At 35.9% G+C, this 15,949-nt stretch overlaps 1 protein-coding gene and 1 long non-coding RNA gene across 2 annotated transcripts in view; both read left to right on the top strand.

Annotated features, from left to right (window-relative positions):
• The first annotated feature begins 1,999 nt into the window (after nt 1-1,999).
• LOC129257045 (serine--tRNA ligase, cytoplasmic-like) overlaps nt 2,000-15,949 on the top strand; it is a 32,860-nt gene continuing 18,910 nt past the window's right edge. The window contains exon 1 of the mRNA XM_054895273.2: nt 2,000-2,415. Within this exon, the coding sequence (XP_054751248.2) occupies nt 2,280-2,415 (136 nt within the window). The 5' untranslated portion in view covers nt 2,000-2,279. The remainder of the gene's footprint in view (nt 2,416-15,949) is intronic.
• Nucleotides 8,785-14,462, top strand: LOC129264746 (uncharacterized). The gene is made up of 3 exons (XR_010293109.1): nt 8,785-8,951; nt 9,720-9,837; nt 10,777-14,462. It is a non-coding gene; the product is annotated as an uncharacterized LOC129264746 (long non-coding RNA).

Raw genomic sequence — 15,949 nt, forward strand, 5'->3', positions numbered from 1 at the left:
AAGAGTGAAATCGTATGGAATATTAGAATGGAATATACAGAGGCATGTGACAGGGTTTACAAAAATATTGTCTTTAAAAAAATATACAAGAGCACCAATTGAATGAGGAGTTAACAATATTCTATGACACAGAAAGTCAACATGATCTTATCAAAAGTGCAATTCTCTCATAACTTTGTTTTCTTTTCATCAGAACTGGTTCAAAATCTTTCAATGTGGGTCCACCCAAGTGATTATCATTAGAACTGTGTCCTTTGGAGAGAGAAAAAAAAATCCTTTTTGAAATCATATTTATCTGAGTAGATACCAAATGCCACATTCCAGCTATAACAATTTGCATTTAATTTTGGAAAGGAAGTAAATGGTATGAAATGATTAAGATTACCTTGTACACAACTAAAATTTTGCTTTTGATGGAAATACCAGACATACATTGCACAAATTTTGATTAATTGAGTAGGCTACATATGGGAATTAGAACCTTTCTAATATTTTCAGCAAGTTATATTTTAACAAATAATGTGAAAACCAAATTCGTTTTCACTGTCTTTCAAGTTGCTTTTAGGAAGAGAGAGAGAGAGAGATAGCCAGACAGAGAGTTCTTGCCCAAAATCCAAAATGACTCGGCTTAACATTAATGAGAATCCTTTTTTCCTCTTTCTTTCTTTTCTATCCTTTCTTCATTCTTCTACCCTTCCTGCTTGCCATTTTTTGTTCCATCTATCTTTATTTCCTATCTTTCTTTCCTGAACCTTTCTCTCTCCCTCTCTGTTCATTTTTCTTTCTTTCCTTCTTTCTCTTACTTTCCTTCTTTATTAATTTTCCTTTTTAATTTCCTTCATTCTTTCTTTCCTTAAACTTTTATTTGCTTCCTTCTCCATTCCTCTCCTTTTTCTTTTCGTTCTTTCTCTCCTTCCATTATTTTCTCTTTTTTCATTCTCTCCTCCGTCCATTCTTCCCTCCCTCTCTTTCCTCGATCCTTTCATTCTTTATTTTGTTTTTTCCTTCTAATTCTTTTTCCTTATTCTTTCTTTCCCTTCCTTCCTTCCTGTTTTTTTCTTTCTTTGTTTGTTTCTTTCTTTTAAAGAATGAAGGAAACTTTTTTCTTTCCTTCATTCTTTCTTTCCTCCTCCTTTTTCTTTATTTCTATATTCATTTCAAAGAATGACGGAAATCTTTTTTTCTCTCTTTGATTCTAACTTTCTTTTATTTATTATTTTTTCCTTCATTTTCCCCTTCATTTTTTCTTTCATTCTTCTCAATTCATCTCATTTCTTTCGTCTTTTCTTTCTCTCCTTCATTCTTTCGTTCACCCTCCCTTCCAATTCTTTATATTCTTCACAAGTCTAACAATGTGTAGCCTTCTTTGTTGATCTTTGTTTGTGGATTGTCCCGTATTTCATTTTGTGAAATCTGGTCACCCTGCGGTAGTGTTTACCCGCTTCGAACAGAAGAGCCCACATTTTGCATCAATGCAATAAAAAAAACGACTTTTCATACTCTTTACACCAATGTAAAATTTATACTTACTGACAAGAATATACAATTCTCACAGCCGGGAAGGGAAAATCGGAGTAGAAAAAAGGTGTGGAAAAGAAAAGGTAAAGGCGATTTTGATATTTGCGGAAGCAAATTTTTAGAGAGAAGATCAACGTTTCGTTTATTTTTTTAAAATTCTTTTGACAAAAAAAGGGAAAAAAAAACAAAGCTATACCTTTTTCCCTTTTCTCCTTTCGCCTTATCTTTTTCTCCTTTTCTTCTTCTTTTTTTCTTTTTGGGGGCGTGGGGGGGGGGGGGACTGCCCCCCTGGCTACGTGAGAAAAAAAATCTAAATATGAATTAAGCCGCCTATAAATTTCAAGAAAAGATAGACATATCAGTGAATTGCATTATCAGTTTTTTTTCTCTGTAAGCAGTATTTTAGTTCTTATATCCCGATTCGTACAGGGATTCGAACATGATGCAATCCTCTGCAAATCAAGAAGTTTGACAAGTGATAGTCTTTAAAAAATGCTGCAAAGACTATTGAAAGGGGGTTCAAATATTAATAAAAGCTAGAATAAAAAAAATAAAAAACTTTGTTGATTTGCAATCAGTTTTGAATTTATTTTATTGGGGAAAATGTACTTCTACACACGATAAAAATTGATGTTTTACTGAATGTTTGCAAATAAATATCGTCAATTTTTCTCATCAAGACTAGACTACAGTACATAAAACGTGTGTTGGATTTGGCCCTGCCCATTTTCTGTGATCAAAATTAAGTCTAAAATCTCAAAATGGTCTTGGATCTGGAACTTTTCCGTGCAGACAAAGGTGGGAATCCTGAGAAGATCAAGGAAAGCCAGGCAAAACGATTTAAAGATGCGACACTGGTCGATAAAGTTGTGGAAGCTGACACAGAATGGCGAAAATGTGAGTAACTGCCACCGACAACTTGATGCCCTTTCCATTACCGGCATGTACAATTTCTTATGCGTGCATGTAAATAGGTGATAACACGTGTCCTTGATATGTGTATTAGACTATCACATGAGCCAAATCTCCAGCTTCAGTACGTTGGTTGTGGTCAGGTGTATATGATGGGGGGGGGGGGGGGAGGGGCGGTGTGACGTATAACTACAAGTGACTTGACAGTAGACAGTACTAAAAAAACACACAAGCATGCAAGGTTAGTTGCACTCACACTATTGCGAGGTTAGTATCACTTGTTCACTGTACAGGTTGGACTATGGGTATGGCTACCTCAGGCGATGTTCGTGCAGGCTCCACTCCACTTCACTACCGCTACACTACGCTCCACCTACCCGAACATCGGGACAGTGAACTAGATCGTATATTCCGAGTCATAAAAGGTGGAATGGCAATCATGGTTATCGTAAAAATTAAAGAAAAAAAATATAAAGAGGGATATGAATGACTTAATATCTTACTTTACACCCGTATTTTACTCCGTGTCCATCCTCCGGTTATCCTCAAAATTGGTGATTTTGGGCCAGTATCTTTTTCCTCACACGTATTATTCACGGCCGATTTCAAAACATCGCATGCGATCGCGATCGATCAGCGACCGATCGCATGCGATGTTTTGAAATCGGCTGTGAATAATACCTGTGAGGAAAAAGATACTGGCCCAAAATCACCAATTTTGAGGATAACCGGAGGATGGACACGGAGTGAAATACGGGTGTAAAGTAAGATATTAAGTCATTCATATCCCTCTTTATATTTTTTTTCTTTAATTTTTACGATAACCATGATTGCCATCCCACCTTTTATGACTCGGAATATCCGATCTAGTTCACTGTCCCGATGTTCGGGTAGGTGGAGCGTAGTGTAGCGGTAGTGAAGTGGAGTGGAGCCTGCACGAACATCGCCTGAGGTAGACTATGGCATGCCAATGCTGTACAGAGCACACACTTTAAAAAATGATTAAGGGTGATTCCATACGTGTCGTACGGGACATTTAGAGAACATTCGACAGTTTTTGACAAGAAAAACAAAAAATATTCCAGTAATTAAAGGTGATCATCAAGTACTACCAGAGTGTTAGAAAAACCAAGACTTAACATGACTTGAATTCACATCCTGTATAATACAGATTTAAGATAGTAATGTGTCGTACGGACGCAGAAAAAGTGGCTTTTTTAGAAACCTCAAGTTTGTACTCTAAAGTCTGTGAGTTGGACAGATAATTTTCATAGAAACTGAACTGAAATTGATATTCAATTACCCAAGAACAAACACATCTATGAAAGAAAGCAAAATAAACATTCATGAATAAATAAAGCAAATTAAAATTTTCGAGGACATTGTGGCGTACGGGACATCTCTAAATTGAAGCCAAACTTTCTTACTTTATGTCTCTTTGACATCTTCAATCACTTTATTTGGCTGATGATAATGATAATCCTATCAAACTAAAGACATTCATTATGTTAGAAACCGCTATTGGCTGAATATTTCTGTCAATATATCATAAACAAAATAATGTGTCGTACGGGACACTTGTGTGTCGTACAGGACACTTCTGTGTCGTACGGGACACTTGTGTGTCGTACGGGACACTTGTGTGTTGTACAGGCACTTGCGTGTTGTACTGGGCAGCCTGAATAAAACAATGAACTTTTTATCAATCAGAAGGGGAGCATTGCCCCTAAATTCTTCCTTTTTAATGAAAAGTCTTTTAAAGGGGAATTCAACCCAAATAAAAACTTGTTTTTATAAGGAAAAGAAAAATCAGACAAGTTGATAGGTGAAAGTTTGAACAATATTGGACAAACAACAAGAAAGTTATGAATTTTTAAAAGTTGTAAATATTGGTAATCACTATACATATAGAGGCTTCAAATTGGCCGCATATGGGATGTCATAGTGATGTAAGGCAAGGACTACTCTTCCATTTACTCCAATACAGATTATGGCTAAAATGTCATTTACCCCAAAAGTTTTATTTCAAATTATATTTTTCTTCCATGAGGACATAAAACAATATGGGTTATATTTAGATTACTGCCCCAGGGGAATGGGTACTTAGGAGAAAACCGCAAATCCCTGATAATAAAGTACATGGCCTATGGGAAAGTTGTCCTTGCCCCTTGTCATAATTTACTTACCCAGTTGCCAATTTGAAATCTACATAGTATTGGTGATCTCAATTTTAAAGCAGCTATAACTTTCTTATTGCTTGTCCGATTTCTTTCAAACTTTCACCATTCTGTTTAATCTATTTTTCTCCTTCCTAACACAACATTTTATGGCCAAGGCTGGATTCTCCTTTAATAAGTAGTCATTCAGGACAATATAATTAAGTAACCTCAATATATACAATCGGGAACAATATGTTATCATTTTTTTTCATGATGGGAAACGTACAAGGGTTCACAGCATGTTTACGAGCTGAAAAACTTGAGGTTTTGTGTGAAGTTATATTTTAGTGAATTAATTCATGATTTCCAATATACACTATTTAAACAATGAATAAATGAAACTGTTTGTGTAAATTATGGGGCTAAAATGTTGTAATTTTTCATATAAAATGCATATATACATGATATATGTCACAACTGTCACTTATAATTCCACAAAAAAAAAGATTTTCTAAAGAAATGCGGTTCTACTTTTTCAAACCTGCATTTCTGCATTTCATGAAACCATATGGTTTGTCTTATTTTCCAGATTTTTTTTTAACAACACGGTTTTTCTTATTTTCCAGATTTTTTTTTACAACTTGAAAAAAGTAAGGAATTTCAATACTGTAGATAAAAAAATTAGTGATCATCAAGGGAAGTCCAAATAGATGATTGATATGTAATTTTTTTTTTTTACATCTTATAATAATTCCACATTAGCATGCAAGAGGAAGTCATCTTCCAGGCTAGGGTGAATCAATTATAAAGGTTTTCTTTTCATGCTCAATGACAAAGAAATTAACCTGCTCTGACCAGTGAAAATCATCAGTTTAGCTGACGGGATTCACAAAAGAATACGCCTACATGAAATCAATTAAAATGGTTAGAATCACCTATTTCATGTTCTATGGAGATAAAAAAAGTACTTTTTCAGTTCACTTTATGTCAAATCAATTACAGTCCGACCTCTCTTATCCGGCCTCCCCTTATCCGGATCTCTCTATTATCCGGACGCACACTTGCCGAGATTTTTTTTTCAATTCAATGTAGTACGTGAGGAAATGAGATTTCAATTTAAACTCAATCCTATATGCAAACTCACTTTGATTACATATATTTTCCAATATAGTCTACCTACAACAACATGATTTTTCATGAAAATATCTCATCAAAATTCACCAAAAGAACTTAGGCAGGATAATTTTCCAGTAAATTAGGTCGCAGCGCAAACATTTCATCACGTTCCCTTTTTTGTTTCCCAGTAAAAACGCTAACGCTTGGCCTCAATATGGACAGCGCCATCTATCATGTTTGAGCCTACAGTCAGTATAACAATGGCTGACATTGCGAAGCTACGATACCTGCTGCGATGATCTGATTGTAAAACTTAGTTTCATCCAGTCATTCTCTTTCTTTTAAGGTATGCTCGATGTATACCTCAATCATTTTAGCAGGTAAATTATCCAACAGTTTTGGCCATCGATCGACTTCATTTCCGTAAAAATACCGCCTATAATTTGCACTGGCACTGCAGTGAATACTATCTGTGTACGCCCACTACAATAGATTACGTGTAGCTACCGTAAGGGAGGCAGCTGTGTGTATTTAATATTGGGTCTCCCAGATCCGGATAAATCCCTTATCCGGATTGGTGCTGGTCCCAACGTGTCCGGATAAGAGAGGTCGGACTGTACTTGAATTAAAATTACTATCTATAGTTTCTGAATCCAAATCCTGCAATTAAATGCATTATATATTGTGTGTCGTACGGGACAACTTTTAATAGGACAATTATTGAAAAATGAAGGGCAGTAATTCAGAGCTTCCAAGTCTCCCGGATCCTGCGGGAGAATACTGGATTACGATCCAATCTCCCGTTCTCCCGACCCCATGCCAAAATCTCCCGGATAATCAGGATTTTTAGCTGTTAAATTGTAAAATTCGTACAAACGACTGTTTAACGAGTCTAGCATGTTCAACTCCCTAACACCCACGTGGAACCTCCTTATCACATTTTCATTTTACCCAGTAACTTCTACCAGTTTTTGTATAATCGTACATTGATTTCGCATGTAAATAAAGATAATTTTACTGAACGACTGGTGAAGTAGTCTAACAAGCCATTTTATTTCCAGGGGGGTGTTTCATCAATATTTTCGTCCGACAACTGTCAGCGCTGACTAAAATTGTCAGCGCTGACAGTTTAGTCAGCGCTGACAAAAATTCGTTTCATCAAACTCTCGGAGCTTCTCTGACTATTGTCAGTGAATTTTTATTTTACAAATCGTCTTGAACGAGGTTCGCTGACTAATTAGGCCACGCCCACTCCCAAAGTTGTGAAGAAGATGTAAAATTGGTTGATGTTTTCGCCGCAACGATTCGAAGTGAAACGAAGAAATAAGTAGAAGCGAAGGTCCCCGAAGAGGTGAATGAGGATTTTACCGTAAGTAAAACCCTTCAAAATGTCGTTCATATTGTATGTAAGGTGATTGAATTATTCGTTGTGCGTAATTATCAAATGAATTACAAGAAAAGAGAATCTTCTGGCAGGACCCCTGTCGATACGATTGATAAACTTGACAGCACATAATCCAGTCTAGTCCCATACCCGTGTTTCTGTGTCTGTAGAACTATCTCAGGACCAAACTAACGACACGGCTGTCCATACACGTTTTTATGATCCGCACATGGCTGCAATTTTATAAATTTTGCAAAGAGAATACTTTATATTGTTCTACCTTTATGTCATTCTATGTTACATATCATAATTTTTCATTTCCTTTGGTTTTGTATTGATTTTGTTGCTCGGTGTGGTCGGAGATATCCTTGATCACCAGGCAAACCAGCGTGTGTAATTGTTAATGTACACATATCCAATGGGGCCATCCCAATTCTGTGTTACAGATATTGGAATTGAACAGGAGCTAAATCACATGGTAATAGCTTGAGTGGTAATTTGGTAAATTGGATGTTCTCAACTTATTTATCATATAGCATAGGCTTAGCAAGTCACAAGTCGAATGAAGTGAAGGCTCTCGACAGCTGGCAAGGATTCAGGGGGGGGGGTGATGCGATTGTGGCAGAGCGGAGAGGTGCGTTCACACCCAATAAGAATTGAAATCTAGGACTTATTTAAAAAAATTAGATCCAACTTCCAAGTTTTAAATGGTGCACCCGGCCCGTGGCCATACTGGTATAGCCTGTAGACCTAGATCTATCTTAAATTTTCTTTGACTTTGCACACCCACGTGAAATGAGCCATTGCATAGCTCCCTTTTAAAAAAGATTGATTGTCCAAATTGGGGGGAGACGATATAATGCTCCTCATTTGTGTGCGATTATGAAGTTTGTTTTGCTTTTATTTATCTTAGTCATTTTTTAAAACAAATTACTATTTAGCATCCTATAAATTTTGACACTGAATCTACAATAGCATCAGTGTTATTGGGGTAAATAAATTAAACTATTGTTGATAATGTCTCTTAATCTATTTTTTGAAAAATATTGTCGTACCACATAAAGTCGTACCACATAAAGAGTCTAGTCACACCCAACCTTAAATAGCATGTAAAGGTTAAAGGTCTCTTCATTAGAAAAAAAATATAGGAGAATATGTAATGGATCTCATCAATCCCAAGTATTTTTCTGCCTTGAATCTCATTTTAAAGTTCCTTTGAACAAAGGTCACAGTCCAGAAATAGTTGACGGTTTGATGGGGATGCAATTTGCTGCAGTTATGAATTAGGAGCCTATTCATATTTTTTTATTAATTTTATCTTGGCTTTTAACCGGCAAGGTATCCAAGCGCTATTGGGTTAGAAAAAAAAAATCTTTTTATATTTGAATTTTAAAAAAATATTGACAAAACTGTTTTACTATTTGTATGGTTAATGTGTTAATGACCGTCTTGTTTATAATCAATTGAAAATTATATGAATTAAAAAGGATAAATTGTTGACCGTTTTTTGGTAAATTCTATAAATTTCAGGATAATAAAAGAAGAAAAATGATTGGTATATTTGATCATTCCCCTTTATGAAATGTCAACAATATTCATTGAAAGTGCAGTATTTTTCAATGATCACCGTGTAAATCTACATAATTTCTTTGCTACATGTATGTCAATGTGATATTATTAATATTTTAATTTCAGACTATGGACATTTTAACAATATGCAGAAGGAGACGGGTCTGGAACTAGAAAGCTAGGCTCTGACTGGTCTACTACAGCAAGGAATGTGCCAGCGGCCAATCTGATAAACATGTGGCAGAAGATTTGGCAGTGGGTGAAGAAATACTGAGATTGAAATGCAACCACAGGTAACATGTAGACTAGTAAAATGCGATAATGATTACAAAATAATGGATATTTTTTGGGTTGCAGAATGTTAAATCATTAAAACCCACATCAATGACAATGAAATCAGACTTTAATCAGATTTTCTATTTAAAGTCAGTTTATAATGCAAACATTACATAAACATGAAAGACATATAAAATAATCAATATGTTTTGCATGTTAGCTGCAGGGTCAGCGGAACGGTTTTGAAAGTGAGGGGGCTTAGCCGAAAGTGGGGGGGGGGGGACTGACCATGCAAAAAATCATTAGCAGATGGTCAATTTTGAATTTTTGTACATGGTTTTGGAAAACAATGTGGGGGCTGAAAATGTAAAATGACCATTTGGTTATGATGTTTTGCATGGTCAGCTCGCTCACTTTAGAAACTGTTCCGCTGACCCTGCAGCTAACATGCACCCCCCCCCCCCCCCCCGTTTCCGCAGCCCCTGCTCTCACCCCTCAATCCATTTATCACTACTTTCTCATGTGTATGTACATACAAGCTACATTGTGAGGAATAATTTCTCTATTTAAGTTTCTCAGCCAGAGCATGTCATTTATTATTGTTTGTAGTTTTAATTAACATAATAAAAACTTGAACCCTTATTTACCCCCTTCTATATGAAACCTGTATGGTTATCAAAAGATGTTTTATTTCCTGTTTTAGACATGTACATATACATGTGAGAAGAAATACACGATTATGGCAAATATTTTAATTAGTTATTTCAATGCTATTTTTCCTTCAGGTGGAGGCTTCACCCAAACTTTTCAGACAGACATGAGATGCAAAGTTACCAAAGTATAAATGGTTGAAGGTTTAGGAGAGCAAGACAAGAAGGCATGAAATGTGATGTCACTTGTAAGGTAAAACACTCTTAATTATTACTGCCTCATTTTGGCGAAGAAAGTAAAGTCACATTAAAAGAAAATTAAATTACCGGTACTGTTCTCTTCTTTAATTGGTCTTCTACCAGTCAATATTTGAAAACAATGACATCTATAAGTGCTTAGATGCTTAAATTATTAATGGTGATATTTCTTGGACAGTTGTAAAACAACAATATCAATCAATGCTAGATGGTGTGACTTGCTTTCTATTGCCAAAGTAGTAAATGAATGTTCCATTGTTCTGCATTTATATTAGACCCCCCCCCACACACACACACACCATCACCATCTGCTTTGTCAGGGAGGAACACCGGAAGATTACCCCAAAAAGAACACAATTTCTTTTATATCTCTTGTAGGCCTGTATAAATCAGATAAATGTAATGACTACAGAAGCAGTCATTAAACCTCACTAATTCAAATGATCTTGGTATGGGGGGGGGGGCGTGCCCCAGGATCTTGCCTGTTGATTGTGCACTCACTTCAGAAATCAGCAGGTATGATGTTGGTTTTTTATTTATAACATGACTCTTGCATGAAATCAGCATTTTGCTTTAAATCAAGAAATAAAGACCAAATGTGATAGTTTTGGATTTTGACTCCATTTCTTTGGTAAACCAATGAGAAAAACCAAAGTCATTAAAATCAATTGTGTATGCATGTACATTTTAATAATTTTCTTATGCATTACTTTGTTTAACTTTTTTGTTTTTGTTGTTTAATAAGGCTTTGGTGACAATACTTTTACCATTTAGAACTTAAAGTTATTATTTGAAACATACAATTTTTTTAAAAATTTAAGTTTTAACAATGATAATTAAATTAGGAATAAATGACTTTGATATAAATAATGATGGAAATTAATATCTTTTATTAGTAAAATATCACATGCTCTATAAATCAATTCCATTTCAGTTACTTCAATAATCATGAACAGCAGCAGGAGCAACAACAGCATCAGCAGCCGAAACCACAACTGCAGTAAGAGATGCAACAACCACACCCACAACAACAAGAGCAGCAGCAAAAACAACAGAAATTCCAGCAACCACGATGACAACAGCAGCAGCAACACCAACAACACTAATGAATATTGAAAAACTTGTACAAAAGTCAATGAGGTCACAGACATTTTCAGACATTATTGATTAAAAAATGCACAATGATTTATTCGGGTTGAAGAGAAGAACATAAATGTTTTTAAAAATGTGTACATTTGAAGGTGTTTCCTATCAAATTGTATCAATTAATTTATGAAAATATAGCTTTAAAGATAAAAATATGATGCTTGAAATGTCTACTTTTTATTTGTCATTGACTGAAAATAAATACATTTTCTTTGAATTTTCTTAATGAAATGAAAAATAAGCAATTTATTAAAATGTTATATTCAAAATCAACTGAAATTGATAAATTTTAGCTGCTAAAGTCCATAAAAGGCTGATTAGTCGGTGAAAATAAGTTTTGTCGGTAGGTGAAGGCCACCGACAAAATTAGTCGGTGGTTTCCAATAATTTGTCGGAGAAAATCACCGACAAATTTTGATGAAATGGAATTTAGTCGGTGATGGCAAAATTGTCGGTGAAACTGAAATTAGTCGGTGAAAATCACATTTAGTCGGAGAAAACCACCGACTAATTGTTTGATGAAACGCCCCCCGGGTTCTGCATGTGTGTGTGATGAAAACTCTTCAGCGGTACTCCATGCACCGGCCCCCGATGCGCCCCGGCGCGGCTCCAGCCCGCCGCGCTGCGCCAGGAAGCTCCGAGAATTAAAGTTCACGAGCACTGCGAGGCATTTTTCGTAAGCTTCCGTGCGCCTTATTCGAGCTGAAACTGTGGATCAACGATGGGATTAACAAGTGGATTACTTTTTTACACCTCGACTTTCAATTTCAGGTATAATTTTATTGACAATCTTGAAGAATTAGAAGCAAAGTGGAGATTTTTTCGCCTACTTTCACTTGAGTTGATCGGATTCGAACATTTTCTCTTTCGAGTTTCGTGAGTGAGCTAGCCTGGCGCTGGCTGGCTGAGCTGTGCGAAGCACGCCCCGTCCCGATTCATCCACACTACAATCGCATCGCCAGTGACCATGGAGATCATGGAGATGGAGTCATCCAAGACGACAAAATACTTGTCGAAGTATAAAGATAGTTTTCAAGCAGAATGGGACTGTGTGACAATTTTCACAGGAATCCCTCAGAGACTTTAAACAGTCCACATATAAAGCTCATTTACCATGTTTACCACTTCTGCATCCCCTTCCCCCTCTGGCCAATTATAAAGGTATTTTCATGTTGAATTCATTCTTTTATGAATTATTAAAAAAATCTACTGTATTGCCTGAAGTGTATATTTAGTCAATGACAATTCATGAATTCTCTCTAATGTGCATTTAATCTATCAGAATTTTTTTTGATGGTTTAGACAGCTGTCGGTTACTATCAAATGTTGTTTCCTAATGTGTTTTGCTACCCAAAACTCCCATCCGTGGGACAACGTTCCGCCGCTCCCTCACAAAATCATACCTCCGCGAAATCTACTGGATTCTATCATCCCAATGTTGGCAGCTCTGGTAATTAGATCCTTATGGGATAAATTGATCACCCATGGGTCAAAGAAAGAGAAACTGATATTGTGAAATTGCATCATCAAAAATAAAATTGTAGGAAAAACTTTTGCATTTTTATGTGTCGTACGGGACATTGCCAAAAATAGGTTCGGAAAAATCAGGGCTGCCCCTATTATGGATAATGAAAATGTTGTAGATATGATTTGGAACCATCAATGATACATTATTCCATTGACCTGCAATATTTTCAATCTTCTTGTGCTTTGCCAATAATTGTTTCAGGCAGTGTTTGTACTTGACTATTTAATTAGCAAAATTATTGAAAATTGAAAATTCCATTGTTCCCCCCAAAAAAAACTATATCTGACATCACTTTTGGTTAAAACTCATAATTTTCATAAAATTTAGGTAATCATAGTAAAATATTACATTGCTTATGACTTATTGAAAGCATGTTGAAATTTATGATATTTTTGAAGTTCTAGTGTGGAATCGCCCTTAAAATATCACTTTTGTGACCAAAATTACTAATTTCCATACAGTTGCAATTTATTTTTCATTAGTAACTTGGGAATAATTTTTGTATTCACTAGAGCGCTTAAAAACTTGAATTTTGGGCATATTTTTGTGTACGCCCTCTATTGGTGTAAAATAATATGGCAAGAAAATTTTCATTTTTTTTATCTCTATTTTTGATTAAGAAAAAAATAATTTAAAGAATCAAATTTACTTAAGGGCCAAGTTGGATGAGGGCATGGTAGAGTGCGTCTTTTTTATGTTTACATCAGGAAAAGGTCTTGCTTCTCCTTCCATGAACTTGGGTATCTCAGCAGTTGTAAAGAATTTCATTAACTCCAAGTACCTGGCATTCATATCCAAGATGTGTATATTGGGATCTTCTATCAGATTCCATAGTGGGGTAGTGATCAATTTACAGATCAAGCCGAGGGCTTTGCACCCAGCCATGAAAAAGGGGATGCCAAGGTCATGGAGGACCCAAGGGGCTCCTCCATCTTTTTCCCAAAAATCCCTCATTTCCTGGTGCAACAGGAACACCACAGAGGCATTGTGAAAGAGGATGTTAAATCTGCTGCCTCTATATGGTGTGAGCGGCAATGCCTTTTGAGGTCGTTTCGTACTGTTGTAACAAACTTTCCATGGCAACTTGTCTTGGCATCGCCGTCATATGCGAAGACGTTGCACACAGTCCGGATCATCCTGCATGTTCCAGATTCAGATGCCCTCTTGAATTTGGAATCCTTGATTGGGACGTTCTTCTCACCTTCAAAGTGTAAGCATTCCACTTTTCTTGCCGTCTTGTTCACTACCTCTGCAATATGGACCATGCCATGCAGCCCACAGAAAAAGTTGTTTAGCCTCGTCATTTCCCTCTGCAGATCTCCATCGAGATGAGCCCATCCTTCAATCACAGCAGGAAGAATCTCCGCCCTGTACGTTTCCAACAATTTGCTAAACTTCATCTATGTCACAGCACGGTCGGACATGGTATTCCTTATTCGGAAAAGAAGCTCATGTGATGCAGAGCTGTTTGATTGTCTGTAATACAGACTGTCTATATCCCAGAGAATTTGTTTGCAAACATCCAGAGTGTCCTTCCCGGATTTGGTCGCCAGGTCTCTAAGGCCCACTAGAAAGGGTCTACCGCTTTCATCTCTGATGGCATAGGCCCCATATTTTCTCCCATATTTTGAAGTCTCATCTGTTTCTAAGGTCGTTGCCTCCCTACTTGACAATTCTTCTGCTACTTGTGTCTGTGAAATCACGAGCCTTTTCAATCTGTAGCGTAAAAATATAAACAAACAATAATAAGCATCTGTATATATGCAGTTACATTTTACAATTATGTATTTGCACGAGATGAAATAAATAGTCTATGTATCGCACAAATTAATTGTGACGTTTGAATCTTGCATAAATCAATATTCTGGTTTTCTGTAACAAAATTTACCTTTAAATTCTGTAAATGTGTTCAAAGAACCTTGAATAAACTTTGCTATATGTGGTTGAATAAAAAAAATCTTTACTTTGTCTCATTTGTCCTTTATATCAACTACGATACTTAAATCAAATATTTCCTTGCCTCTAGTATATACTATCTTATACTCTATTAGGCATTACTGACTAGCAATAACTTTACTCAAACCAATCACTATGCTTTCATTTTACCTTTCAAATGCACCAAAACTGCATGGATTTAATGCCTTATTTCCAAACTTATACATGTACTTTATCTATTTCAACAACTTAGAACCAAATGCAGCTAACAAAGAACAACACTTGTTTATTTGACATTCCATTTCGTTTACAACTTGAACATGAATAACCGACTATGCACTGTGTGCGAGATTACTACACAGTAGCGCTATGCTATTACGCAACACTCTTCAGTACACATCCAAGTACCTATCAATGTACAATATCAATATACGGTACGTTTATCACACGTGTATTCTATACGTAAACTCCAAACACTTTCACCAAAGTTATGAGCTAAATTAACAACAAATTAATTATCATTTTGAGTTAATTTTGGTTTCATATATTCAGTTAAGCATTACATTAAGGAGATATTAAGGTCTTTTTACTTACAACATTGGCCTTGTACCGATTATCTTGAATTCTACTGTAAAGTCACGACGGGCTGAACTTTAAATCTTTGTCGATCTTGGCATGGCGAATTTCCAACGCCCTCTATTGACCCAGATAAATAATGCTAAAACTCGATTAACGTCTCTGACGTCATGTTAAATATTTCAAAGAAATAATACACTTTATAAATCTTACAGGCGGTATTCCGAAAGCTCAATTAGCGGTGAATTAGCGCTCAATTAGCATTTTGGTATTCTGAAAAGTCACTTAAGTGCCCCTTTCCTTATTTGGTAGGGTCGAGTTGCGCGCACTTGCAATACTACGTGTTATGACCGCGCAAAGACTTAATTGAGTAGTTACGAGACTTTTGGTATTCTGAAAATAGCTGTCACAGCTGTTTGGAGATTACGACACTCGTATCTGTCACCATGTTAAAATGGCGAGATCAATTACATCATTTTGACAAAAACACATACATAAAAAAATAAAAATTGTATTTAAGGGAAATAAGTTTTATGGTTTATGAAATTATGGTTTTTGCTTGTGAAAATTAAATCGCATATTTCAGCATTTTGGGGGCTGACATGTACTACTAAATGTTTTAAGACTGCATACCTGAGCATCGTAAATTTGGACTCAAAAGTTGCGCAAGACTTGAGGGAAAATATTCTTTGAATGACGTGGAGCAATTTTCAAACATGAAAAAAAAAAAAATGTTTATCGGAAAAATTCTGAGGCATCACATGCGGCAGAATGGGTTTTAAAAAATAGATCTTTACTACCCATAACTCCTTAACGAATGGCCGAATTTTCTTAATTGTTTTGTTGTTGCATTTCTAATGCAAAAACCTTTCATTTGATGTATCATTCGTCAATATTTATTATTATCTTAATTTTTGGGTAA

The sequence above is a fragment of the Lytechinus pictus genome, chromosome 3, assembly GCF_037042905.1.
Source record: "Lytechinus pictus isolate F3 Inbred chromosome 3, Lp3.0, whole genome shotgun sequence".
In the NCBI taxonomy this organism is placed as follows: Eukaryota; Metazoa; Echinodermata; class Echinoidea; order Temnopleuroida; family Toxopneustidae; genus Lytechinus; species Lytechinus pictus.